The sequence below is a fragment of the Aegilops tauschii genome, chromosome 6 (assembly GCF_002575655.3).
Source record: "Aegilops tauschii subsp. strangulata cultivar AL8/78 chromosome 6, Aet v6.0, whole genome shotgun sequence".
In the NCBI taxonomy this organism is placed as follows: Eukaryota; Viridiplantae; Streptophyta; class Magnoliopsida; order Poales; family Poaceae; genus Aegilops; species Aegilops tauschii.
In genome coordinates this window covers 11,057,131-11,083,553 of record NC_053040.3, presented here as the reverse complement: position 1 = coordinate 11,083,553, position 26,423 = coordinate 11,057,131, and the positions used below count along the sequence as shown (strand labels likewise).

At 40.9% G+C, this 26,423-nt stretch overlaps 1 protein-coding gene and 1 long non-coding RNA gene across 4 annotated transcripts; both read right to left on the bottom strand.

The window, feature by feature from the left end:
- Window positions 1-7,001: 7,001 nt before the first annotated feature.
- LOC109762886 (uncharacterized) lies at window positions 7,002-10,249 on the bottom strand. 3 transcript variants are annotated; one of them, XM_045229525.2, is made up of 8 exons: window positions 10,187-10,249; window positions 9,785-9,882; window positions 9,560-9,656; window positions 8,488-9,278; window positions 8,241-8,355; window positions 7,746-7,841; window positions 7,548-7,651; window positions 7,002-7,444 (listed from the first exon to the last, which is right to left on the bottom strand). In XM_045229525.2, the coding sequence occupies exons 2-7, from the start codon at window positions 9,838-9,840 to the stop codon at window positions 7,568-7,570; spliced, it is 1,239 nt and encodes a 412-aa protein (XP_045085460.1). In that variant the 5' UTR covers window positions 9,841-9,882; window positions 10,187-10,249; the 3' UTR covers window positions 7,002-7,444; window positions 7,548-7,567. The 3 variants fall into 3 exon arrangements, with proteins under 3 accessions (XP_045085460.1, XP_020177356.1, XP_073356911.1); XM_020321767.4 differs by having other exon boundaries at window positions 10,031-10,248; XM_073500810.1 differs by having other exon boundaries at window positions 9,785-9,865; window positions 10,031-10,238.
- A 7,020-nt stretch (window positions 10,250-17,269) lies between these two features.
- On the bottom strand, window positions 17,270-21,794 carry LOC123494301 (uncharacterized). Its single transcript, XR_006664901.2, has 3 exons — window positions 21,299-21,794; window positions 19,500-19,637; window positions 17,270-18,739 (listed from the first exon to the last, which is right to left on the bottom strand). It is a non-coding gene; the product is annotated as an uncharacterized lncRNA (long non-coding RNA).
- Between the last annotated feature and the right edge of the window lie 4,629 nt (window positions 21,795-26,423).

Genomic DNA, 26,423 nt, shown 5'->3' with positions numbered 1-26,423 from the left:
CGTATCTTACTAAGTAAGCATGTAGTATGATTGTCATAAGAAAAGTAGAAACACAGAGAATACCATGCACAAAGAACCACTCCCCCAATAAGGAAGCTATTCATAAAGGGAAAAAAGGCAAAAGTAACGAAGAAACAATAGTAAAAATAAGCTCCATATGTGGATCTTCTTCTTGAGAGTTCTATATTGGTACCAACATGTCTTGATTTGAACTCAGTATGTTCAAAATTACAAAATTGGGACAAAATGCATGCTCCTGAAATTGCCAAAATGTAGAGAATTTGCATCCTAACACAAAAGGACACACACATGGCTGTTTGTAAATATCATTCAGTAGACTGTATGACATATGCCAATAAAAATTCAGGAAAATAGCACCAATTGCTTGTAAGGATTTCGTGAAATTATGTATTCTTTTGTGGTGATTAAATGTTAGTAAGGAGTATACTTTACCTTCCTTTGATCCAACGCAAGACGCAAAATGGATACCCAAAGTTAACTCGAGAATGATCAATGCTTGATCTTCATCTTGAACACGTTCATTTCTTCCCAACTATGACATGTTCACAACTTCATATTATGCTTCCATGCCGCCATCTCGTGCTTGAACTTATGCTCTTGGCATGAGCCATAGTGAAATACCGGAATTATGTCCCGATGATGGCCCGGATACACACACTAAGAAAATATACTTTAGTGAGAGAATAGTCTGCTCGTTGTTAATGATTTCTTTTGCAAGCAATTCAATCTTTGCTACCAGTTCATTTGTCTGCGGGAAAAAAAGACCAACGATCGCACCGCGGCTTGAGCCGATTGACCAAATTGATAAGGTTTCGTGCCTCCTCTTTGTCATCACCGGCACCTTTACCTTATTAATTTTTCAAAGATTTCGTTTACTCGGGAGTTAAAGGTTTTCCTGTCTCATAGTACTGTGATAACGCACTCCATGCCATAATCTCCAAAGCGCTATCTTCACTGAGGAACCCTGCAATATCCTAAAATCATCCGATGCCATTGCCACACTGCGTATTCTCAATGACTCCTGTATCATCAACACTATAGTGAGGATAACTTTCCTAGTAGCTTCCACAGAAAAATCAGGAGGTCTACAGATGAATTCCATTGCAATTTGCACTGATGCCCAACCCACAGTGACTTTTGGAATCCCCATACTTTATTCCTGTGAGACCCCAGTATGTCTCGGCGTATGCCAGGGGATGGCTATCTAGAAGTGCTTGGAATATCTCGGCAAATTGTGGGAAATAATGCACAATCCCACTCTGCTCAGCCACTCGCCAAACTTGCCTACACCAGGGAGGCCCACCAAGGACCGGAAGTTCAACACTTTTATATACCAAACTTCTATACTTATTTATTTATTTTTATCTTACTAAAATATTGAGTATAGTTTAAATGCTAGTTGGTATAATTAATACATAATGCAGGTTATATATTAACCAGTGTTTTTTGTTGTGAGTTGTATTGTATATGACCGCTCACTTTGTTTATGCTAAATTTGAATTAAATGATGTGTGACATAAGTTATCTTTGAATTATACTTGTGACAATTGAAAAATTGCATAGTGCAACACCTACATAGTTGTACATAGGTGCATATATTAAAGTATAGTTTATTTTCATTAAATATCATGTAAGAGGTTTCTCAAGAACAATGTCCAACTAATATTTTAATATTGATTTCTAGCGTATTATTAGGTGTGCATATTCTAGAATCTATAAATTGTCCATTTGCAAATGTGCTCCAAGTTAGATACTATAATAAAATTCAACATATGCATGGTATTGAAAATAGTCACTAACGAACGTAACATATTACCGATTCAACTATGCTTACATACAATTTAATTATTTGGTATGCTCATCTAACATTTGGTTTTATCTGGTGTATACAAAGAGCTCATGCCAGTTTTTAAAATCGTATGTTTCTGAAAGGACGTAGTAGGAATCTCGAGTACATGAAATTAATCTCGCGTTGGTCTCTACGTTTTGGCTGAGAGAACTTTTTAACCCGGATGAAGGTAGTAATAAATACTCCCTCCATGCACAATTATAAGATGTTCTAAGTTCTTTTTCTAATTCATATGTGTATAGACATATGCCAGTGTGCTTTTTCACTCATTGCAGTCTGTATGTAGTTCATAATAAAATATCCAAAATATCTTATGTTTAGTCCATAATGAAATATCTAAAATATCTTATGTTTGTGAACGGAGGTAGTAGAATATATCCAACAAGAAACACAAAACATCGGATTTGCACATTTGTAAGTGGATTATCGGATACAAAATCAATTCTGTTGGAACATACGCTTTAAACGACTCCAACAATACCAACTGTGTATCAAATAATACTTGGATTAAATATGATAATATTCGAGTAAAGGGTGTGTTTCGTATACGAGGTTTGTTGGAAACGAACTGTAACATGTACTGAGTTCATTCACGCCCCAAGAAATCAGACTGGCAGGCCAATAATTCTCAGTGGATGTGCGTAAACATAATTTTTAGGAACCAAATGTGCCATCCACACGTATATGTAAAACCAAGACTGAGACTATCACTATCACATCCCAAAAAAACTTGGTTGGAGATACAGCAGATGATGCGAGCTAAGGGGAAGGCCTAATTAATGCACTTTGATCCAAGCCAAAATGCAGCACGCCGCGACTGGAGCTGTTTTCTTAGAGGTGCCAAGAGACCCTGCACATTGCACTCAAAATCAAGATGATCGTGTCGTGGGACACATGAACAATAATCGTCGAGACCATCCTGTTTGTGCTTTTCCCAAACAGGGAGGTGGCCACGCCAACGTAACAGATCACCAGGGGCTCCACAATGTCCAGTAGGGCAGATCCACATAAGTCATGGGCAAACGCTTTCTACCGAGTAAGATCATCGGTCTTGATCCACCTACTCTGTTTTTTGGTGAGTGAGTAGACATCAGCAAGGATTCTCATTACCGACTGTGTGCTGTGAAGATATAAGCATGTGAACAAACAAAGTGGTGATACACGTCAAAAAACAAAGAGGTGATGATTACCCATTGCGCATACTGATGTTCTAGAACCTGATCTTGAGGTGCTATGTTTCTTCTAAACAAACAATTCCAGGATCCACATAGCACAACTAAAAACATGACAAGCGTAAGAGACACATGCTATAAAAATGCATTAAGCGTGGTAACCTTTTTGAACTTCTTGTTTTAATCGGTTATGTGATGTACCTGGTATTGTGGTTTCGTGAGGGTTTGGACACCTCTTTTCAACAGCCTCTGCCATCCTTTTTTGATTGTAAGAGACCTCTCCAAATAAGCCGTTCTCCGTAAGAATTAAAAAAAAAAGTAGACTTCTCTATTTATAGATAGAGAGATGCAATATTATTTTTTGTGGAGTGAAAGTAATCCAAACCATTATGCTTTTATGAAGCAAAGACCAATGAAGTTAACACAGGGTCATTTCATCGGTCATCATGCTGAACAACACAAATTATATAGAACAAATGTGCAGAAAAAGATATTTGCAGCAACAAAACATAAAACTGGGCAACAAGAATACATATATACACATAAAGTAACCTTTAAGCTACATAACTTGAAGAAGAAAAATTAAACCGTTAGAACAACTGCCAAAACTTCCAACAGGGTGCGAACTTCAAATTTACAGAACTGACAAGTTGAAATTACAGTAGGATACACTTACAAAGTTGTACTAAATCAAAAACACTTATTTTGGGACGGAGGGAGTAGTAATCAATACTTACATGGCCAGGGTCTAAAAGCAAAAGGTTATACCGGTCATGTGATTGCTTGCTATGTTCAGGTACATCCTGCAAATAAGAAGCCCTACACAGTCCTCTATGAAGCCAAATTTAGACCTATAAGAACAACTTTTCACTGGGAAAACCAAGTGCATGTGCCACATATTATATGATCAGTCCTGAATCAGTAATGGACAATGGGTTGCATCTTCTTTTCATGAAGTAACATAGAGAAGCGAGTGCGAGCAGGATCTCTAGGTCTGCACAAGAAGTCCTTGGAATAGATATAGCTATCCTTCAGAGCTACATATCTCAACAAAGTAGATATTGTGGAATATTCCTTTTTCAGCCAAGACAAGTTGGCGCTGGGCAGCTGTGATATAGTCCCTCCTCCCCAAAATATAAGGTGTTGTTTGACCGTTCTGGTCTTCGTTGCATAACTTTGACTACGATTTTCACATATTGCACGTCTATAAAATTAATATACAGACATAAGAAATAACGTTGTTTTACAAGACAAATACTACGATGTCATTTATACATGTTCAGTCTATATACTTTGATATATATTAGTGGTTAAAGTCATGCATCAAAGACCGTGCAAAATCAATCACGCCTTATATTTTGGAAAGGAGGGAATATATTTTATTGTCGTTGAGCACAGACTTCGGTTCGTGCAGCAGAGGAGGGAACTGGTCTACTGCCAAGCTATGCGTGCAGCACCGGACACCATGTTGCAACACAAACACCTGCACCGTGTATCTTGTCTTGGGGGTTACCTCTATCAACACATACAAGACAAGCTGTCGGCGCCTTCTTCTTCTTCTTCTCTGGAGAGGATTGCCCAGTAAGCGTAGTAATTGTGGTCCTGTCGTTTGTGGGCGTGGTGCCATGGCGACCATGCCTCTCTCGGGGCACATCAGGCTGACCACTCTTGTTGTGAATCCGCTTCCGTCCTCGTGGTGCTCAGATCAACGCGACTTGTGGTGGAGAAAGCGCCTGCAGACGGCAGCGGTGCGAACAAGCGTGGTGGGGAAGCCGACACGGAGGAGGATCTCGGTGAGGAGATCGTCGTCGTTGAGCACTTTGAATACCGCCGGCGTATCGCCCCTTGTTTTGGCTGGAGTTGGGTCTCCGTGGGGTTTGGGAAAGGGGATCGAGCGAGGCAGGTTTTTTTCTTTTTCTTTCAAATACCTGATTAACATTTTTTCTATACATGATCAACATTTTTTCAAATACTTATTCAACATTACTGAAATACTTGTTTAATATTTTTCAAATACTTATTCAACAGTTGTAAAATGTTTTATGAAGAGTGTTTTTTGTAATATATATATATATATAGAATATTTTTAAGTATAAACAAAAGTAAAAAATAAAATAAAAACGAAAATAGAAAAAGTAAAAAAACAGGAAAAAAAGAGGTTGCGGCCTCCCGCACTCATGGGCTAGCCCAGCTCGGGGGCGATACTGAAGGGGCGACAGACCTGGGCCAGCCCACGCGCGCGGCAGGCCACATGCTCGTTTTTCTGCGTATTTTTTTCTATTTTCTGTTTTAGTTTTTTGCTATATTTTTGTACTCTTCTTTATACTTTAAAAAAATTCTATATATACATATATATTAAAAAAACACTCCAAAAAACATTTGAAAAATATTGAACAAGTATTTGAAAAATTTTGAACAAGTATTTGAAAATGTTTAGTACGTATTAAAAAATCTTGAAGAAGCGTTCGGAAAATGTTGAACGTGTATAAAAAATTATCTGATCAATTATTAAAAAACGATGATTATTTTATCATGTATATAAAAATGTTAATCTAGCATTTTGAAAAAAATATTGAACACGTATTTGGAAATATTAATCAAGCATTCAGGAAATGTTAAATGTGTATAGAGAAAATGTTGACCATGTATTAAATAAATGACGAAAAAAATTAGATCATGTATATAAAAATGTAATCAAGCATTTGACAAAAAATATAGAACAAGTATTTCAAAAATTCTATTCAAGCATTTGGAAATAATGTTGACCAAGTATTTGAAAAATGGTAATCAAGCATTTAGGAAATGTTAAATGTGTATAGAAAAAATGTTGACCATGTATTAAATAAATGGTGAAAAAAATTAATCATGTGTATAAAAAATGTTAATCAACCATTTGAAATAAAATTTTGAAGAAGTGTTTGAAAAATATTAATTAAGCGTTTGGAAAATGTTAAATATATAGAAAAAATGTTGTCGATGTATTCAAAACATATTATTATTTTTATTTGAAAAATATTGATCAAGCTTTTAAAAAATATTAAAAATGAATCAGTAAAATGTTGTCCGTGTATTAAAAAAATGTTAAAAATGTAGAGGAAAATGTTGACTATATATTCGGTAAATGTTAATCTTGTGTTTGAAAAATATTTAAACTGACAATGTATTACAAAAATGTATCATTTGTATTGGAAAAATGTTCGACGTGTAACATATGTTGTTAACATATACAAAAACTGTACTCCCTCCGTTCCTATATATAAGTATTTTTAGATATTCCACTATGGACTACATACGGATGTATATAGACATATTTTAGAGTGTAGATTTACTCATTTTGTTCTGTATGTAGTCTTTTATTGGAATCTTTAAAAAGACTTATATTTAGGAATGGAGGGAGTAGAATAATAATCAATAGAAGAAAGAAAACCGAAAATTGAAACAAAATGAAAAAATAAAAAGAATGATAAAAACAAAGAAACAAAATGCAAAAAAGAATGAAAGAAAAACGGAGAAGAAAAAAGATCCCGAAGAAAACCGCTCGAGTAGCCTCAAGTAGGACCCACCCTACTCCTCGTATTTCTCCTCGTATTTCTGGGCCTGGCCTGGCAGTTAATGCCCATCGAAGCCCAAACTGCATAAAAAGAGAAGTATAAACTGCTCTAAAAAAACAATGTATAAAATGCAGCAACTAATAAACTGAATGTGCTGTGCGTACAACGATTTGCCATCCTATGTGTGTACAACACACATATTGAGCATGCAGATTCAGAACGAGAAAAAAATCAACGAACCGTGTTTATCGTCATACAAGGATCGGACAATCTTGTCGTATTTAAATGTAATAATATGAAAATCCAACAAACAATTTTTTGGGTTGATAATATTATTTGAGAAAATAGTGCGCTCGGTGAGATCCCGCAGCTCGATTCATGCAATGAATACCCCAAGAGCCCAGAGAATAGCGGCGCAACAAATTCCAATGGATGTGCAAAATCATGTGTGTAAAACCAACACAAGACTGTCACTGTTACATCCCAAACAAATTGTGTTGGAGATACAGCAGGTGATGGGAGCTATATATAGGGCTAGCCGAATCATCGCTCTAATTTTTTGCACGAACTGCGGCAAGCCACATTGAAGCAGAGTTTCTTTGTAGAGGCGCCAAGGGACCCTGTGTAATATACATCGAAGAACAAGTTGATCGACGGCCAGCTGAACAATCCGGAGCAAGAGGGGAGCTAGGGCATCCCTTTGAGCACCAGGGAGGTTGCCACGGAGCCATCAGAAGTGACAAGAAAACGCCTTGAGACAGAACACCAATGCAACAGATCACCAGCAGATTCATAATACATGGACAAAAGCTCTTTTTTTCATGTAGATCGTCGATTCTGATCCACCTACTCTGTTGTTTGATGAGTGGATCGACATCAGCAAGGATTCAGATTACAAAACTGTATATAGCGTAAAGATATAAGCATGTGAAAGAAGAAAGACGTGATGATTACCCGTTGCACATACGAGCGTTCTAGAACCTGATCAGGATACTGTCAATAGTCTTGAGCTGCTCTGTTTCTTCTGAATTAGCAATTCCAGGATCCACGTAGCACAACTGAAAACACGAAAGGCGTAAGAGACGGCATATAAAAATGTATTAAACGTTATCAAGCTTCTAAAATTCATATTTTCACCAGCTATTGATGTACCTGATATTGTGGTTTCCTGAGAGTGTGAACACCTCTTTTCAAAAGCCTCGGCCATCCTTTTTTGGTTGTAAGAGACCTCTCCAAATCAGCGGTTCTCTGTAAGAATTAAAGAAAATATATATTATACTTCTGTATTTCACAGAGAGAGATGTAATATTATTTTTACGGAATAAAAATAGTACAAATGAATTATGCTTTTATGAAGAAAAAAAAGATTAAAGGGTTCAGGATCAATCTCATCAGTCATCATCTCGAACAGCATAAATTATGTTGAACAAATGTGCAGAAAAAATATTTACAGTTGCAGAACAGAAAACCGGGCACCAGAATGCCTATATACACAAATAAAGGAACCTTTAAGCTACATTACTTGGGAAAAAATTCAACCAGTAAAACAACTGCCAAAACTTCCAACTGGATGTGAATTTCAAAATAACAGAACTAATAGTAGGAATGTAGGATACACTCATAAAAGAAATAATAATCAATACTTACATGGCCAGGGTCTAAAACCAAAAGGTTATATCGGTCTTGAGATCCACGGTTACCCTTTTGCTTTTGAATCCCAACTATAGTCCTCGAATGACCTTGATGTTGGAAATACAATGGGCTGTGAAGGGCACCTAATTAGTCAGTTTAAAACAATCTTCGCAATTAACAACTTAGCATGCTTTCTGAAAACTGCAGGCATACAGATGTTGGGATAGGACATTCCATAAACAAGAGATAGAGATTCTCTTACGTTTTATCACTGATGATGACATTCTTTGAATTGTGTAACACATCAGCACGCTTGCTTGAAAAGTAGTTCCATACCCAGTCGACAAGGACCTGCTGGCCTCTCATGTTTTCAGCATCCTCTTGACTAAGTTCAAGAGACGATGATCTTGGAAGAGGATTAGTCTTGATCAAATACTTATCCATGGGCCCACATACTCGTTTCCCGCTCTTACCTTGCAGGCTCGATGATTCGGTGCTATCAAAATCTACAATCCTTGCACGCACACCAAAAGAGCGCAAGAGGGTAACACATTCTGATGTTCCTATCCACTTCTTGACACCATAAATTTTGCTATCGAAATGACGTGCACCAACAGCATCAAAACCTTTATCCCAAGCAATCTCAAGCCATCTCTGAAGTGAAGGGATGTCAGGAACAAATCCACAGCCGCCAAACAGAACCTCCCTCGTTTCTGGTCTTTGCCTCAACAAATGAGAGCTCATCATCTGGATATTTCTCCACCCACATCCCCATCCCTTGTCTTCTGATGAAAGACTCTGATGATGGTCAACATGGCCTGATATTATACTTGTTGATGAGCCGCCTTCAGATTCAAGGCAGCTCCTCAACAAGTTCATAACGCCAGCTTCAATTCGTTGAATTTTGCTTCTAACCTGTGCTCCGACCAAGCAAGAAATTTGTTCATACAGTACATTTTCATAAGGAGATGGGCCTCTGACGATGCTTGATGAGGCCCCTTGAGCAAGAGAATCGTCATTAGGGAACGGCCGCTTGCTATGTTGAGGTACATCCTGCAAATAAAACTGTCTGTGGGTATATTTTCCACAAGAAAACATGGAAAAGGTAAAAAAGCCCTACAGTCCTCTATGAAGCAAAATTCAGACCTATCAGAACAACCTTTCACTAGTACAAGCGTATCCAATGAATTGACTAGCAATAGGAAAAAAAGATACAACAGCAAGCACATGTGCCACATATTATATGAGCAATCCTGAATTAGTAATGAACAATGGGTTACATCTACTTTTCTTAATGTAATAAGATAGAGAAACGAGTGCGAGCAAGATCTTACCACGACAGTACTAGTGCTCAATTCTGCTGCCATCGCTAGCTGCGCCAACTCCATGTCCCTCTGAACCTCATCATCATCGAAGTGGCTGTTCGCGTGCCTAGAACAGTGACCAGCAACAATATCAGCCAAGGCAGTAAAATTATAAGTTCAGCATCATGTATAGTATACTGAAGAAAAGGGGGAGCTCCATCCATCCAACCGGAGGACACAAGAATCGGCCATTACCGTTCGAGCTCGGCCGTCAGGACTTGGTGGCCGCAGATGGGGCACGACGAGATCATCTCCGCATCAACCTTGGTGGCCGTCCTGGATTATCGCTGTTCCTACAGAGCGCACAGGAGGCGAAATCTTGTATAAGGACAGAGCTAGGATGGGAATCCGGTACACACAAGGCGCCGCTGCCCGTCAATCGTGGTGTGGCTGGAGTCGAGACATCGGATTGCGAGTGAGAAGATCGGGCTGGTAGCGTACCAGCCGGAGAAGATGGGAGGCGGCGGGCTGCTCCGGCCTGCGCCGGGGGAGGGGAGGGGACTGGAGGCGTGTCGGTGCGCCTGGCGAGCCGTGCGGGGAGAAGGGGACAGGGGGCTCTGCGAGGGGCGGAGGAGGCGGACAGGCACGAGCACGTACCGGCGTCGGCGTCGTCGTCGGCGGCGGCGGCGGCGATGTTTTCTTTTTGACGGAATCCAAATTATGGGTTCGGGGACACTGCGGATTAAAATAAGGAAGACAAGGAAGGGGAGGGAAGAGGACTATGGGCTCTTGGCCCGTTAAGGCTCTATGGACACTGCGGATTTATCATTTTTTACTTAACAGTTTTAATAATCCCTCAAAAAAAATTTAACAGTTTTAATAAAGCACATCCAGATTTTACTTATACATGATTAACATTTTTTTCAAGCACATGCTGTGAATTGTTTTTCTAATATGTGTTAATCTTTTTTCAAACACACATTGAAATATACTTTTGTAATGGCATGAAGCACATTTTATAAAACTACGCGGACATCTTTCTACACTGTATTAATCTTTTTCTTAGATGTCACCAACATATTCTTTGAAACACGTGCATTTTTTTCAATGTAACCTACATTTTTTTGAACTTCACAAACATTTTTTAACATTGTATAAACATTTTCTTAGAATGCCATGTTCATTTCTTTTGAAACACATGAATAATTTTTAAATGTCACGCGCCCACTGACGACCGTGCCCCCTCGTCCACTTCCCTTCCGGTCTCTACCACCACCGTCTCCTCCCCATCCTCACCATTGGTCACCACACGACAACAACATAGTGAGAAGGAGCCTTCGATGAGGAGCTCAACGACCACAGTGGAGGCAGAGAGGGAAAGGAGCTCGATTGACGCCGCCGAGGTGGGGGGTCAGAGTGGGGGTGCTGCTCCTGCTCAGGGTAGTATCTAATCTGTTCCACTTAACAAAAAACAATCTTTTTTCTTGGAAAACTAGTATAGTACCTAACCAACTATTATTACTACACGTGCGCGAGCTGGTCTCACTTTACACATACGTCCCAAGTTAATTCGTCCCGCGAGAGGAGCGATCGTCCGTCTCCTCAACAAATGAACAATGTCTTTTAATTCCATTTCTTTTCTCAAGGCGGACAATACCGATCACGATTTTCTTCCCCGCCCCCCTCCCAACCACTTCGATTCACACCAGCATGTCAGCCTTTGCTGCAGCAGCTGTATGATGGATTCCCAAGAGGCACTAACGAAGGCATTGCCAATATTGACTTTGAGGAGCATCGTCGGCCACTTTGGACTTTGATTTGATGAGGCCCTACACAAACACGAACGTTTCTAGGATATTGTGTTTCTTGATGAATGCACTCTGGCATGTTGACACCAGCCTACCCATCTTGGGATGCAGACACCAAGTTAGCATCTTGGCGATCAATTTTATAGTGGTACGTACCAAGATGATTGGCCTAAAGTCAGTGCGCTTGGAGGCCTAAAGTTAGTGCGCTTGTAGGCCCAAAGTCTCTTGGGCAACTGCACCATACTAGTTGTGTTTAAACACTGGACGTTAGAGAATTTGTTTTGAGGGAAACATCAGGACCATCTCTAACTCTCTTGTGTGTCCTCCATCTCATGCATCGCCAACTCTCCAAGCGTTGTCTACCTCATCCCAAATCCATCGGCAGCTACTGTAGGGCAACGCGCGGTTTAGGGGCTTACAAAGAGGAAAGTGTGGTCATTTCCCCCACCCCCTAGCATTCATATTTTCTCTTTAGCCCCCCTAACATCTTGGGCTAGCTATTGGAAATATGCCCTAGAGGCAAATAATATTATATTATTATATTTTCATTTTCATAATTAAGAGTTTATGTTCTATGTTATAACTGCTATGATCCTAGAATATGTGATTCAGTGGAAAACTCATATGCACGTGTGGAATGATAAATGGCAAAATAATAGGCTCCTAGTCCTGCCTCTAAGACTGGCTCGAGTGTTGTTAGTGATCAAGTTTTCCGGGTCTTAGGATATCGTTAAGTGTAACGATAGTTCTAAAACAACATTGAGAGTAATGACGTTAGAAGAACAATTATATTGAATCGACCCAAACTTGTTTGTTATACTTTGAGATAGTATCGCCTGATACCAATTGTTATAACACCAAGAGTTAATATGTGTTTTAGTTCCTTAGACCATGAGAGTATCGTAGCCACTTCTTACCGTACGGTGGACTTTGGGGTTGCTCAAATGTCATTTGTAACATTGTGATCATAACGGCAACTTATAGGTTCATCGGAAAGTTTCACAAGGGACTAGATAGCTCGAGAGTGGAATTTGCTCCTTTGACGTTGGAGAGATATTCTTAGGGCCCTCTTGGGACGACATCCATCATCGTCTGGCCAGGCAAATGTGACTATGTCACGGGGATGTCGGAACATATTAACGAGAAAGAAGAAAAAACCCCGATAACAAGGATAACGGTATAGTAAGCATGTGTATGACTCAAGTGGATACCGATACACCTCGGATTTTGTAAAGTATCGGTAAGCAAAGGGAATAGCACATGATAACTATAGGTTCACTTGAATATCATTCTTGTACTCATAGGGATCGATATGGGCGTCCACGGTTCCGTTATCGGGCATTTAATAAAGGGGTTTTGTTCTTGTCTATGTTTTACCGAACCTAAGGGGCACAAGTTTAAGGTAATCCCGATATTCTAAGTGTTAGTAGGACAGGATAATTGAGGGTTTATTTAAGAAATAGTTTTGTTAATATTTGAAATAGTTTTGAGAGGAATCAGAAGGGTTTCGGGGTCACCGGAAGGGCTTCGGAGTTTATCGGGAAATACCGAGTATTACGATAAATAATATATAAGTGGAAAATGTTTTTGGAGATGTTAAATTAATAATAAAAGGCTTTAGTAATTATTAGGAGGCTTTTATAATTAATTAAATATCAACGGGCCTTAAAAGGCCAAGAGGTGGAGGGCAACAAGGGCCCAAGAGGGGAGGCAGCCCCCCTTCCCTCTAAGGGAGATCGAATTGGGGTGTGGGGAGGACTCCCCCTTCCCCCTTTGGCCGGAGCAAGGAGGTGAGTCCTTCCCCTCCTTGTGGCACCCCTCCTCTCCCCTCTAACATATATATACTAGAGGCTTTTGCACCTTTTCTCTACACAACTTTTGGAGCCTCCTCTTGTTCTCTAGTTGTAGTTCTAGTTGGTCCTAGTTGATCAATTAGAACTTCACCTAGATCCTCTAATCCTCATAATTAGAAACCCGGTGTGGTTCTGATCTCCTCCCTCTAATTCTCCCGTGACGATTAGCTCTGGACAGCGAAGCGCTGCCTGATCGGGTGGACCGTACGCTTGCAACTCGTAGAGAGGCCGTGCATTTGATCTTCCTTTCGAGGGATTGTTCATGAGCGGTTCGCGGGATTGTTCATCTATATATGATTCGAGGTACTCCAAGTATGATCCACACCGAGTTGTCTTCTTCTGCTGAAACTCGGAGTCGGTAACGATCGAATCCAAACCGTTAATGCATATTCATATCGTTCCTGGGTGATCGTAGGGCAATTTTTTTGTTTTCTACTATGTTTCCAAACAATAGCTCCACCATTGACTACTGCAAGGGTCATCTCTTACTCCCTATCTCTCTCTACACCCAACCTCGCCAGTGGGCTTCTATACATGTGCAACTGATGGGGCTAAGATCTGCGCCGGCGGAGTTGTGACCATTGTGCGCAATGTTTACCGAATTAAATGCGATGGACCCACCCACCTGTGATGACCCACAAGTATAGGGGATCAATCGTAGTCCTTTTGATAAGTAAGAGTGTCGAACCCAATGAGTAGCAGAAGGAAATGACAAGCGGTTTTCAGGAAAGTAATGTCTACAAGCACTGAAATTATCGGTAACAAGTAGTTTGATAGCAAGATAATTTGTAACGAGCAAGTAACGGTAACGGTAAATAAAGTGCAGCAAGGTAGCCCAATCCTTTTGTGGCAAAGGACAGGCCAAAACGGTCTCTTATCATAAGAAAATCATTCTTGAGGGCACATGAGAATTTCATCTAGTCACTTTGATCATGCTGGTTTGATTCGTGTTCGCTACTTTGATAATTTGATATGTGGGTGGACCTGTGCTTGGGATGCTGTTCTTACTTGAACAAACCTCCCACTTATGATTAACCCCCCTCGCAAGCATCCGCAACTACGAGAAAAGTATTAAGACAAAATCCAACCATAGCATTAAACATATGGATCCAAATCAGTCCCTTACGAAGTAGCGTATCAACTCGGGTTTAAGCTTTTGTCACTCTAGCAACCCATCATCTAATAACTACTCCAGAATGCATTCCCTTAGTCCCAAAGATGGTGAAGTGCCATGCACTCGATGTTCACATGACACCAGTAAGGGAATCACAACATACATATCATCAAAATATCGAACACATGTATATCAACTTCACATCATTACTTGCAACATGAATTCTCTCGTGACCTCAAGAACAAAAGTAACTACTCACAAATGATATTCATGCTCAAGATCAGAGGGGTATTAAATAGCATAATGGATCTGAACATATAATCTTCCACCAAATAAACCATATAGTAATCAACTACAATATGTAATCAACACTACTAATCACCCACATATACCAATCTGAGATTCTAGTACAAAGATTGAACACAAGAGATAAACTAGGGTTTGAGAGGAGATGGTGTTGATGAAGATTGGCCTCCCAAAGACGAGAGGGTTGTTGGTGATGACGATGGCTTCGATTTCCTCCTCCAGGAGGGAAGTTCCCCGGCGAAATCGCTCCGCCGGATGGCAAAAGTGCTCCTGCCCAAGTTCCGCCTCGAAACGGCTGCGCTCTATCCCAAAAGTCCCCCCTTATTTTTTCTAGGTCAAAAGACCTTAAATACCAGAAGATGGGCACCGAAGGTGGGCTGGGCTGGCCACGTCCCACCAGGGCGTGCCTGGGGGGCCTAAAACCTGGCGCGCCCTGGTGTCCTGTGGTCACCAGGTGGCCCCCCTCCAGTAGTTATTTGCTCCAGTATTTTTTATATATTTCAAAATAATTCTCCATAAATTTTCAGGTCATTTGGAGATGTGCAGAGTAGGTATCTCTGATGTAGCTTTTTCAGGTCCAGAATTCCAGTTGCCGGCATTCTCCCTCTTTATGTAAACCTTGTATATTATGAGAGAAAAGACATTAGAATTACTCCATAAAGCATTATTATGCATAAAAACATTATAAATAACCGTAGGAAAACATGATGCAAAAAATAGACGTATTAACCTGCTAAGCGCATGCACTATCCTAATGCCCCCCCCCCTCTGAATTTCAGGATATGTCCACCCAAACTTTCCCCTAACCCTCCACGTAATTGGGTGCGCTGAGTTAGCCTCCCTCATATATAAGTTATTCTTCACCCGAGGTAATCTTACGATCGCTTCATAAATAAATTACGTTTATAATACAAATAGTTACATTCATATTGATTCACTACATAAAATTTGGTATAAGAAAACAAAAAAAAGGTTATAAGGCCAGAAATATCGCATTTTGTGTATGTTTTACACTACGTTTTTACGTTCGTAATTTTACGTAACATAAAATATTTTTTACAGTGAGTATATATTTTCTTACGTTCTCTTTTTATGTATGAAATAAGGCAAAATTTACGAAACCTAAAAATACGGTGCATTGACGTCGAAATAGAGAGGGGGTGAAGAATAACTATTCCTCGCCCAGGGTGACGAATAACACGACCCTATATATAATTATATATACATCTGGGTTATTCTGTTTGGCCTAACAAAATATTATTCTGTTACTATTATTGAATTGATGAATCCGAACGGTTATACTGATTCTGTCATTTCGTTGAACTGATCGTTTTTTATTAAAAGAGCAAATAAGAGCCCCCTCCCGCTCTCTCCCCGTTCAGGCCGGCCACTCCAGCCGTCGACCAAGCTGCTTGTAGCCGATCCCTCCATCCGCCCGCCTCCCTCCTGGCAACCCAGACCATACCCTAGCCGCGGCGATGGGCGCCGGGGCGCGAGCGACGGTGGCGGCGCTGTTGCTAGAGCTCATATGGTGGAGAGAAGTGTGGCGTGGGTGCGTACATGCGCGAGGCCGGAGCAGAGGCGCCCTGCAGCGGGCGGCGCCTGGGCGAGGAGGGGCCGCGGCGAGCTCCGGTCGTAGAGGGCGCGCCCCAAGAGAACGCGCGGAGCTGGCCGGAGGAGACGGCGGCCACGCGCGGCGCCGGCGTCCGCCTCAGCGCCAGCACAGACGGAGCAGCTACCACCTGCAAGCAGCACCAAGCATCATGGCCTGCGACGGCGCGGAGCGGCACGAGTGGCTGGACCGCTGGGCGGCGCGCATGGAGGGCGCCTGCTTCGGGCGCGTCCCGCTGAGCTAATACGCGCTGCTGCAGGCGCGGCGGGCTGGGCTGCGTCAGCTTTAAGGTCTGCGAGGACCGCGCCCTCTTCTCCGTCTCCACCTGGCGCGGCCGCCGCTTCAACTGCCCGCCGGCCGGCCCTGTCCTCTGGACTCTGGATTCGATTTCACCACTACTGGTAGTACTACCCATGGACATTAGCTAGCTAGCTAGGCGTTTCATCACATCCGAAATTTCATTTCTTCTTTTGATTGTTTCGTTGCTACTCTGTTGTAGACTGAATTTGGGGGCATGCGCTGCTTGTTTTGGACTGAACTTGGGGGGCGTACCCATGCCATGGGTGTGTGTCTGTTCATAATAGGGTGCGTGCCTTCCCTTTTTTGGTTCAGATTAGTGCATAGATTTTGGCAGGAAAGATGAAGTGATGTGCGGATTGATCATCGATTAGATTGGATGGTTTGGTGGTTTATCTATCTAACTGTGTTCGATCTTTCCATTCGATCGAATCGTGCCCAAGAGGGCAGGTTGCATTTGGTGAAAAGGGGATAAACCCAGATGCAATCAGGTCCTGATGAGTTCGGTAAGGCTAATTGTGAGCCGAATGACTGACACGAGGGCTGATTGAAAGCTTTCTTGTCATCATAAGAAGGCGATTACGGTACGCTAGTTGATGCCTCGGGACGAATTCAACGCTTCCCAAAATGGGGAAATAGTATACCGTTGGAAAGCTATCAAAAATGCGAAACTTAGTCATGTTGAACGTTTGCTCAAATTCACAAGCGTTTAGGAGTAATTTTAAATACGGTGTGACCCATCGTGTTGTTTTTCCGTCGAAAAGCAGAGTACTCGTACTGATCTATGTGACTATGTGTATGTTTGTATTGTGGTATTTTTTACAAAGTAGTGTTGAATAAGGTGAGACTGATCGTGTTGTTTTTTCAGTCCCGAAAACATAGTACTCGAACTGATCTTTTGTATCGGTTTGTACTGAGTGTACTTTTCATATACCAGACTTTAACTTTGTTTTCCTCACAACTATTTTGTCGATTTTGAACTTCCATTTTTTCTGTCCTAGAACTTACTAAAGTTTTTTCCCAGTAAAATGTGCACTCTCTTTTGAAACAATGTATGAACGTTCACATGGAGAGTAATTGAACTTTTGAGCACTTTCTTTTTATATAAACATGCTTTTTTTCTAACCCTTTATTATTAACTTCATGTGGAAAGTGCCACATTTTATTTCGTAGGTGAAACTTTTTTGCCGTGCGGGTTTTGGAATTATCTGTCTTTCTAGTTTGAACTCACCCAACAATTTTTACATTGATCTTTATTAGTGTTTTTTAATTTTATATTGCACGATTGTCATGTTCTTTTCACACTGGGAACTTCCTGCGTATTCTTTTAAGTTCCTTTTTATTCTAAACATCTTATTTTCTCACCTTTGATCCACTGAATTTTTATTTTCTTTTTATATTGAGCTGCCACAAATATTTTGTGTGTGTTTGTACTGATCTTTTGTGTGTGTTTGTACTGAGGTATTTTTCACAGTCCAAAATGTTTTAGGGGTTGATCACTTGAACTGAAGGTGTCATCATATCCGAACTTGTGAGGTTCATCAATTTTTTTGTGAATTCAAACCCATTTGTCCTTTCTTGCACACACATCCAATTGTATGTACATCAATTTTTTGTTACCTGTAAATGAACTCTATTTTTAGTTGAACTTTGCCTGTAGATGTATATGAATTTTTTACCTGTAAATGAGCTCTCCTTTTTTCTTGAACTTTCAGTGTAGATGGCATGATTTTTTTCCATTCAGTTCACCGTTTATTTGAAACTGAATATGCACAAGAGAAGGACCACATGCATCCAACAATCTGACGAGGTTACAATAAATAGGAGCCAATATATACAACAGAAATGGTTCAAGTAGTACTGTAAAAAAAACAAGTAGTACCAAGCTCTCCTTATTTTGTTTGCTGTAGTTCCTCAAAGTGATGTAGCATACACATAATTGCTTTTTTAGGAGCTTGAACTATTGTTCGGTTAACATAGGACCGTCCATTGTAAAAGTGGCAAACTGAATATAACTTATTTCTATGGATCTCAATGAAGTAAAACAGGGAGCAGTATGTGAATGGCAGCACAAGAACGACGAGCATGGCTGTGGCATCGAGCGATGGCATCATTAGCAAGATGGTGTAAAAGGCTCCTAAGGAATCCCTTGAACTCAGGATGCAGTGGCAGCAGGGATTTTTTTGTTGAATCCACTGAGCTGAAGGGAGCTCCTTCGACCTGTAAGATGGACGGAAAAAACCATAAAAGGTGAAATGAAATTTGTCAAGGTCGAAATGACCATAATCATGTAAAACATGTAAAAATAACGACAAGTTCACGCACAGTAACATTAGAAGTACACAAAGAAACCTAAATAGAAGTTCTGTACTTTGAAATACTTCATTTTAGTTCCCAAATGCTTCATTCGTTTCGAAATATGAACTTCTATATTTATTTTCTTAGAACTTATTATGTTTTCCCTGCAAATTTCATGGGTTTTTTGTGTTTCATGTTTTTTGTTTATTTTTGCTTATGTTTTTCTGTGAACTTACTATTAGAGAGACTCCTTTTCTTTTTCAATTTAAAAGTGAGCAAAGACTAGTTTTAGGTATCAATATAATCAACTTTTTTCTACGAACGGCCTGGTTGCTGCGACAGTGAATGGCCTGGGGCGACGGTATTGGACTGACGTACATAGCCGAGGCCGATGAGGGCAGCACGGCAGCAGAGCTACATGCACTCCGGGGGCATCAATACATGAACTTCCGTTCATAATAGCTCTCCCCGGTGAACTATGATAAGCCCAAATACAAATGGGAGCACAATGGCACCCATCTATGGTATCTCAATAAACACAAATTCTCCTATTTAGAGTATCACAGAGCTCACATCTCGCATAAATAACACACAGAGAGCACACACCATGCATGCCCGCACAACATCAGATCCAATTCCTAAACCTGCAAGACAATAGCAGCAGTGAATATTCTTTTATTACCTTCTTTGTAGCGGTAGCATCAAGCACACTAGGTAACAGCTAGGAGCTAACATGAGGTGCACCAACAGCTAGTGGCAGCAAGTCCAGGTCGTCCTGGATGCAGCTGGAAACGAGAAGCAGACGAAGGTCCAGCTCGTCCTGGTTTCAAAAATATCACACAGCCAAGTACTGATCAAAATCAATCATTGTTCATATCTCCAAATCCAGTTCAAAAAGTTAGAGAGGACATAAGCTAATATTATAGCTGATTATGATGTAGCATTACAAAAAATAATATCTTTAGCCCATAAATTAAAAGGAAAATCTTAATGCAAATACTTTTTGCTTTACTGAACGCAAATAGTTTCAATTCCGATGTAAATAACATAAAAATGTAGAGGGCATCAAATCATAACCAGAACATATATGTTTTAGAATTCCTCCAGGCTCCAGACAACTAATTAATCACTAGAGGTTTTACACATGTAGCACACACAAATATATCCAATCACCCTCTGTCATAGAATGAATGCAAAACACAAAAGAAAAGTAAATGAGCAAACTGCTTATCCTGATGTTTGGGCAAACTGAATTGGAGAAGTAACCAGAAGGAATACATTAGACCATGGAAAGGTGCACATCGTCCTAATTAGTAGAGGCGCTGGTCGCCAGCTCTGATCTAGGAGAGACATTTTTTCGTGATGACCTTCTGCTCCCTCTGCCTGCCTTAACCCAAACAGACGAATAAAAAAGAGCCAACCATAAATGCAAAGTACGCTGAACTCTCAACTTTTCTGGAGCTTTTTGTTGAACTGAAGCATGCTTCGGAGCAGGACGAGATCGAGCGGATCGGGAGGAAGCTGAGCAACATACATTGGAGATGCAAGACCACAGTACATCAATTAGAGATGTCACTGAACTCTGGGACATTTGTGCTACAAGAACTGAATCTACAACAATCTTGGACTTTCAGGTTCCATACGCAAGATAGCTACAAATTGCTAAAATCAATCACCAACAGAAAAAACACAAAAAGGTTCTCCTAATGGTTGCTTGAGGAAGAGCCAAAACTATTTTGGGGTGGCGGACGGCAACAAGTGGGCTGGGTTGTCGCGCATCGGGTAGGGTGAGGAAAATGGCAACCCAATCACTATAGTGGAAATAGGAGCTGACGGCCGTGGACTGCTGCTCGGCATGAATTGACCGTCCGGATGCCACGGGGCTAGACTGGGGACGGCGCTGGCCATACTGGAGCAGTGGCAAGGGAGCTTAGAGCAGCAGTGTACATCGACAACGGTCTGCTCGCACAAGGTGATGTACTGCTCTCCTGGGATGAAGGGGCGAAGTGTGTGCCTCCCGAGCCGCAGCGTCGAATTGCTTCAGGTTGTGTCGCTGAACGACCCGGTATGGGCAGTACAGCGATGGAGCTCCACAGGCTGTGGCACAAGGCTCAACACAATCGACCTGGGAGCTGCGACGGTGAACGGCTTGGGGCGGCCGGGTTGGACTGCTAGTATGGATGCCACATCCTGGAAACCTTTGCAGTTGACATGGGGATGCTTCCAGATGCACCTTCGATCATGCACCAAGACATTTCATTTTATGTTTTTTTTTACAATAGAACAAATACTAATTTTTATGCCAAGTAAGTTCAAACAGAACAGAAGTGGAGCTTCATTTGCAAGAATAGAAAAGAACATATGCTTCTTTTGATCCATATAGGCATAACACCTGTTGTGCTACAGGAAGAACATGGAAACAAGGAGGAAATTGGACTTGCAGTTGTTAAGTAGGTGAACTGAAAAGCATACAAAACATACACTGAAGAGTGGGATCTGGCCGGTGACGTTGTGGTGGGCCGTCTCCACACACACGGCCACACTCCACCGTGCCCCAATCTCCACCTCGCCGAACTGAATGAAATTTATAAATTGAACCGAACTGAAAGAAGAATTTGGACATCATGTGTACATCAAGAAATAAACTTGAGCAGTACCAACTACTAAACAATAAGTTTTAGTATATTGAGATTAGAGATTGTACATTGCTGAACTTTTTCTCCCTACAGAATCGTTAATCAAATAGATGTACTGTTCGCGAGGTTTTATCAACATGATAAGTAGTAGCAGTACTACTCTAGGTGGCAAAGTAGTAGCGGCACAAAAGAAGGCCACCATCAACAGTGAGTAATACCGCGACACCTAAACTATGTGTTGGCCACACTTGCTTTACATAGTACTACAAGATTTTTATGGAAAAAAGTACTACAAGATTTGTGAACACGAGGGCATATAGAAGTTGTACTGAGGGTGTGAATTAGAGCGGCCGGAAGAGGATGCAGCAGCAGCATGCACACACCACCAGATAAGTTCTCCTATCTCGAGAACACATGTATACATACACACATCTTCATCCGCAACAAACAATAGAATTTGTTGACCTCCAGAGTTTTTGCAAAGTGAATTAAATTTTGCAACCAGAGAACTTGCTACACTTAGCAAAGGTGAACTACTAATTCCCAAAAACTGCAGGATGTCTACTTCCCTGAACCAGAACTTTTGAACTTCACGTATGCTCATATATGCTGTTTCTTTTGAATTCCCTATCAAATCATCGGTTTCAGTAGCCGAGAAAATTGGCTCAGCCTCATAGCTACGAAAATGAATTTGATTGAACCTTCACATAGAAAGTTTGAACTTCGCTCAAAAGCTAAATAGTTCAACCACATACATACAAGCAGAAAACATGCAAAATTTGGTCCTGTATAGACATATATCAGGAGAATATCTAGAGACCACAACTTACAACTTTTTCAATCATGACCCTTTACTGCTACCAATTTTTCTTCTGCACTTAGACCCTCTCGGGTCTGAACTGATACAATTATTTTTGAATAAGTTAATTGCTTTCCCCTCCTGGTATAACTTTAATTGCATTTCTTCTGAATAAGTTAACAATAAACATGATCATAAGAACCTCATTTTCTCATTTACCCATTTTCTGTCAGATGTGTGCATTGTTCACACGTACTAGGAAGATGAGGCTGCATTTGCACTAGTATAATCCAACGTACACTAAGTCTGATCACTGATTAACAATGAACCACTGTCCAGCACTACTTCTTTGACTAGGAAGAACAGACACATTAAGTACCAACGATAGTCACTAGCACTGCGTTGTTTTATACTCTGAAATTTCAATATATTGTTATTCACTAATTAACAAAAAAAATCAGTATATAGTTCTTCAGAACAAATGAACTAAAGTACAGTGTACTTTTGTTCATGCGTTTGAACTGAAGCAGGTTGTTGGATCGAACTACTGATTTAGTAGCATTTACATAGATGAAGCGGGGTAGCACACATATAGGCTGAACTATTTTATTTAGTGTAGTAACCGCACCCTGAGCTTGAAATAGTTCACATAGATAGTAAAGTTTGAAAACAAACATACAAGTGCACCATAGGTAATTAAGTGTACATATATCACACACCTCTCCCTCATGGACTTCTTCTACTCCTGCTTTCATTAGAAGATTCAGTCCCAAACCTTTTGTATACAAGATAATTGATAGCCTCGTTTCTTAGTATTTTGAAATATACATGAGTACAATAGATCAACCAAATAGGGAACCACGTAAGTGATGGAGAAGGCAGAGAATTAGTTCAACATCCAGTAAGCAATTTAAAAGTAAAGAGGTAATAAAATGTAGTTGAGCTATACTGCATCACACACAAAAAACTTGAACTTTACATAATCAAACCTGCTTAGCGACGAACTCCAGCTTAAGATGTATCGTGTACCAAGACCAATCTAGAGAACCAGAACTGCAGAAATTAGCAAATTTGAACTTTTAATAATTCATTCCATCGACAACATGAATTATAAAATCTTCTCTTCACAAACTATGTACATCTACAGCAAAATCGAGGCAACAACTGTAACCTTATTTGAAAATCGCAGAAGCAATACATAGGTGTACTGATCACTGGAAAAAATAGCGCGCTATAGCGTCGCTAATAGCACGCTATAGCGTATGGAGAATTGCCTCGCTAAATATATCAGTGTACAACGTCTCACTAATAGCACGTTGTAGCGCGATATAGCACGCTAATAGCATATTTTGAGGTCGCTGCTATTTTGCTGTAGCGCGCTATTTTTTTCATTGGTACTGATGCGCGGGGAATTTTAGAACTGATGCAAAGGGGTGCAGGTGGCTCCAGCGCCATGAGCAGAAGGCCGGGAAGAAGCTACACTATTGGAGGATTTGGCGGGGGGGGGGGGGGGGGGGGGGGTGGAGGAGGTGGCACCTTGGGGCTGGGAGGTCGCCGCACCGGCGGGGATTGGAGGCCGCAGCTGGAGGTGGTTCGCACCGGCGGCTGACGGGTGTGGAGGCGGTGGTTGGAGGTCGAGCGCGACGGCGGCTGGTGGCCGTGGAGACTGGGGATGGGGGTGACGATGGCTTCTTGTTCGTGGCGGTTGCTGCGGCGGCAGGTCAGCGCGCGGCGTGACTGTGGGAGTTGTGAGTGTGCGCGCGCGCACGAGAGAGAGAGAGAGAGAGATAGAGAGAGAGAGAGAGAGAGAGAGAGAGAGAGAGAGAGAGAGAGAGAGAGAGAGAGAGAGATACGGGATATGATGTCGTCCAGCTGCATCCCTAGATATAGATATGGATATAGATTGATAGATATAGAGATAATAATAGAGATGCAGTCTGATGACACTTCTAGTACAATTGTTAGATCAAGTATATATACCCAAGTGATGAAAAAGTAAAGTTCTGCTGCTGTTATTGTTGTATAATTTAGGTGAAAGGCCCATGTAAAGCCAAAAGATGTATCAACGCTCAAGAAGTACTTCAATTTTATTCATATTATGCATTGAATTCGAGGTGCCAAGGGACTTTCATGAAATTATAGACAACAAGTAATAACTAATTAGAAAAAAAGGCCATTACTATTTTGCTTTCTGCAGTAGCCATCGTTGCTGAGCTGCCGCACATCCCAACCTCAAAGCAAAATACTGAACAACAAAAGAATACCAATAAATTAGAGGTAAAGTCAAAATTTCATCAACTATGGGCACTCGACCAAACAAATAAACCGAGGGAATACCCAATTATTGTTACCAGCCTTGTCCCTTCACAAAGTTAAATCTTGTTGTCATAATTAAGGTTTGCAGGTTGGCAAAAAAATGTATGTAAGATCATAGTAACATGTCTATGATCATAGTAACATGTCTATGCAACTCTATTTTGATGTAAAACTGGGTGTCACTATTGGGAATGTTCTTAGAGTCCAAGAATAAAGCATTTTCCTTATCCCAATGCCATTGCTCGCACATATATTGTGAGATTGCGATGATATCTCTTTTTTTCCGGGAGAGATCTAAGCCATGTGTTGCACATAGATCGTGTAACACATATAGAAACTTGCATGGGCTTGCGACCGAGCACCGCGGCAACTGCTTTCCAACAGGTGACCCCAGGTGTGTAAAATCCTACCAGTCGATCGTCCCCAGAAATCTTCACATTGTCTCCATAATTCCCATTATTGCAAATGCAAAGTGCAAGCTATAGTCTAGATCTTTTACTTTTTGCCCCTACTATCTTGGGAAATAATTGTCAATGGCAGAAACATTCTATGTCTTGATAGTAAAAAAAGCTATGTCTTCATAACATAAACTTCTTGAAAATCATTTTTTTCCTTTATACAAGATTTTTTACTTGATAACATGGGATTCCTACTTTTTTTTACTATTTACTGCAAGGCAACAACCCCACAACCTTAAAACTCAAAAGAAACAAAGTGAAGTACAAGGGGTGTACATATGTACAAGCTGGAGTACAATGGAAAAATAACTATGTACAAAAGAACCTACCTGTTGTAAGGAAGAAATCCAAGTTAATAACCTAATGTCATATTGTGCCATGTCGCCCATAATTTTTTTATAGTTCTCATTTGCAGAGATGGTTATGGTCCTTGATACGTCTCCAACGTATCTATAATTTTTTATTGTTCCATGCTGTTATATTATCAATCTTGGATGTTTTATATACATTTACTAGCAACTTTATATCATTTATTGGGACTAACCTATTGACATAGTGCCCAGTGCCAGTTGCTGTTTTTTGCTTGTTTTTTTACTTCGCAAAATATCAATACCAAACGAAGTCCACATGCCACGAAACTTTTTGGAGATTTTTTTTCTAGTGATAAGAGACCCCGGAAGCTTCTGGAGCACACGAGAGGATGCCCGTTGGGCCCAGTAGACACCAGGGCGCGCCAGGGGCCTCTAGCGCGCCCTGATGGGTAGTTGGGCCCACGGGAACCGCCTTGACCTACCTCCGCCTATACAAATACTCAAAAATCCCAGAAACCCTAGGAGAGTTGACCAAACACTTTTTCCACCGCTGCAAGTTCCAGAACCACAAGATCCAATCTAGAGGCCTTTTCCGGCACTTTGCCAGAGGGGGCAACGTGCACGGAGGGGTTCTTCATCATCCTTGTTGCCTCTCTGATGATGCGTGAGTAGTTCACCACAGACCTACGGGTTTGTAGTTAGTAGCTAGACGGCTTCTTCTCTCTTTTTGATCTTCAATACAATGTTCTCCTCGATGTTCTTGGAGATCTATTTGATGCAACTCTTTTTTGCGGTGTGTTTGTTGGGAACCGGTGAATTGTGAGTTTATGACCAGTTCTATCCATGAATATTAATTTAGCATTTTCTGAACTTTTTTATGCATGATTGTAGCCTCGTATTTCTTCTCCAATTTATTGGTTTGGTTTGGCCAACTAGATTGATTTATCTTGCCATGGTAAGAGGTGCTTTGTGATGGGTTCGATCTTGCGGTGCTTGATCTCAGTGACAGAAAGAGACATGACATGCATGTATCATTGTTATTAAGGGTAACAATGTGTGGTTTATTCATACGTGAGTTTATCTTGT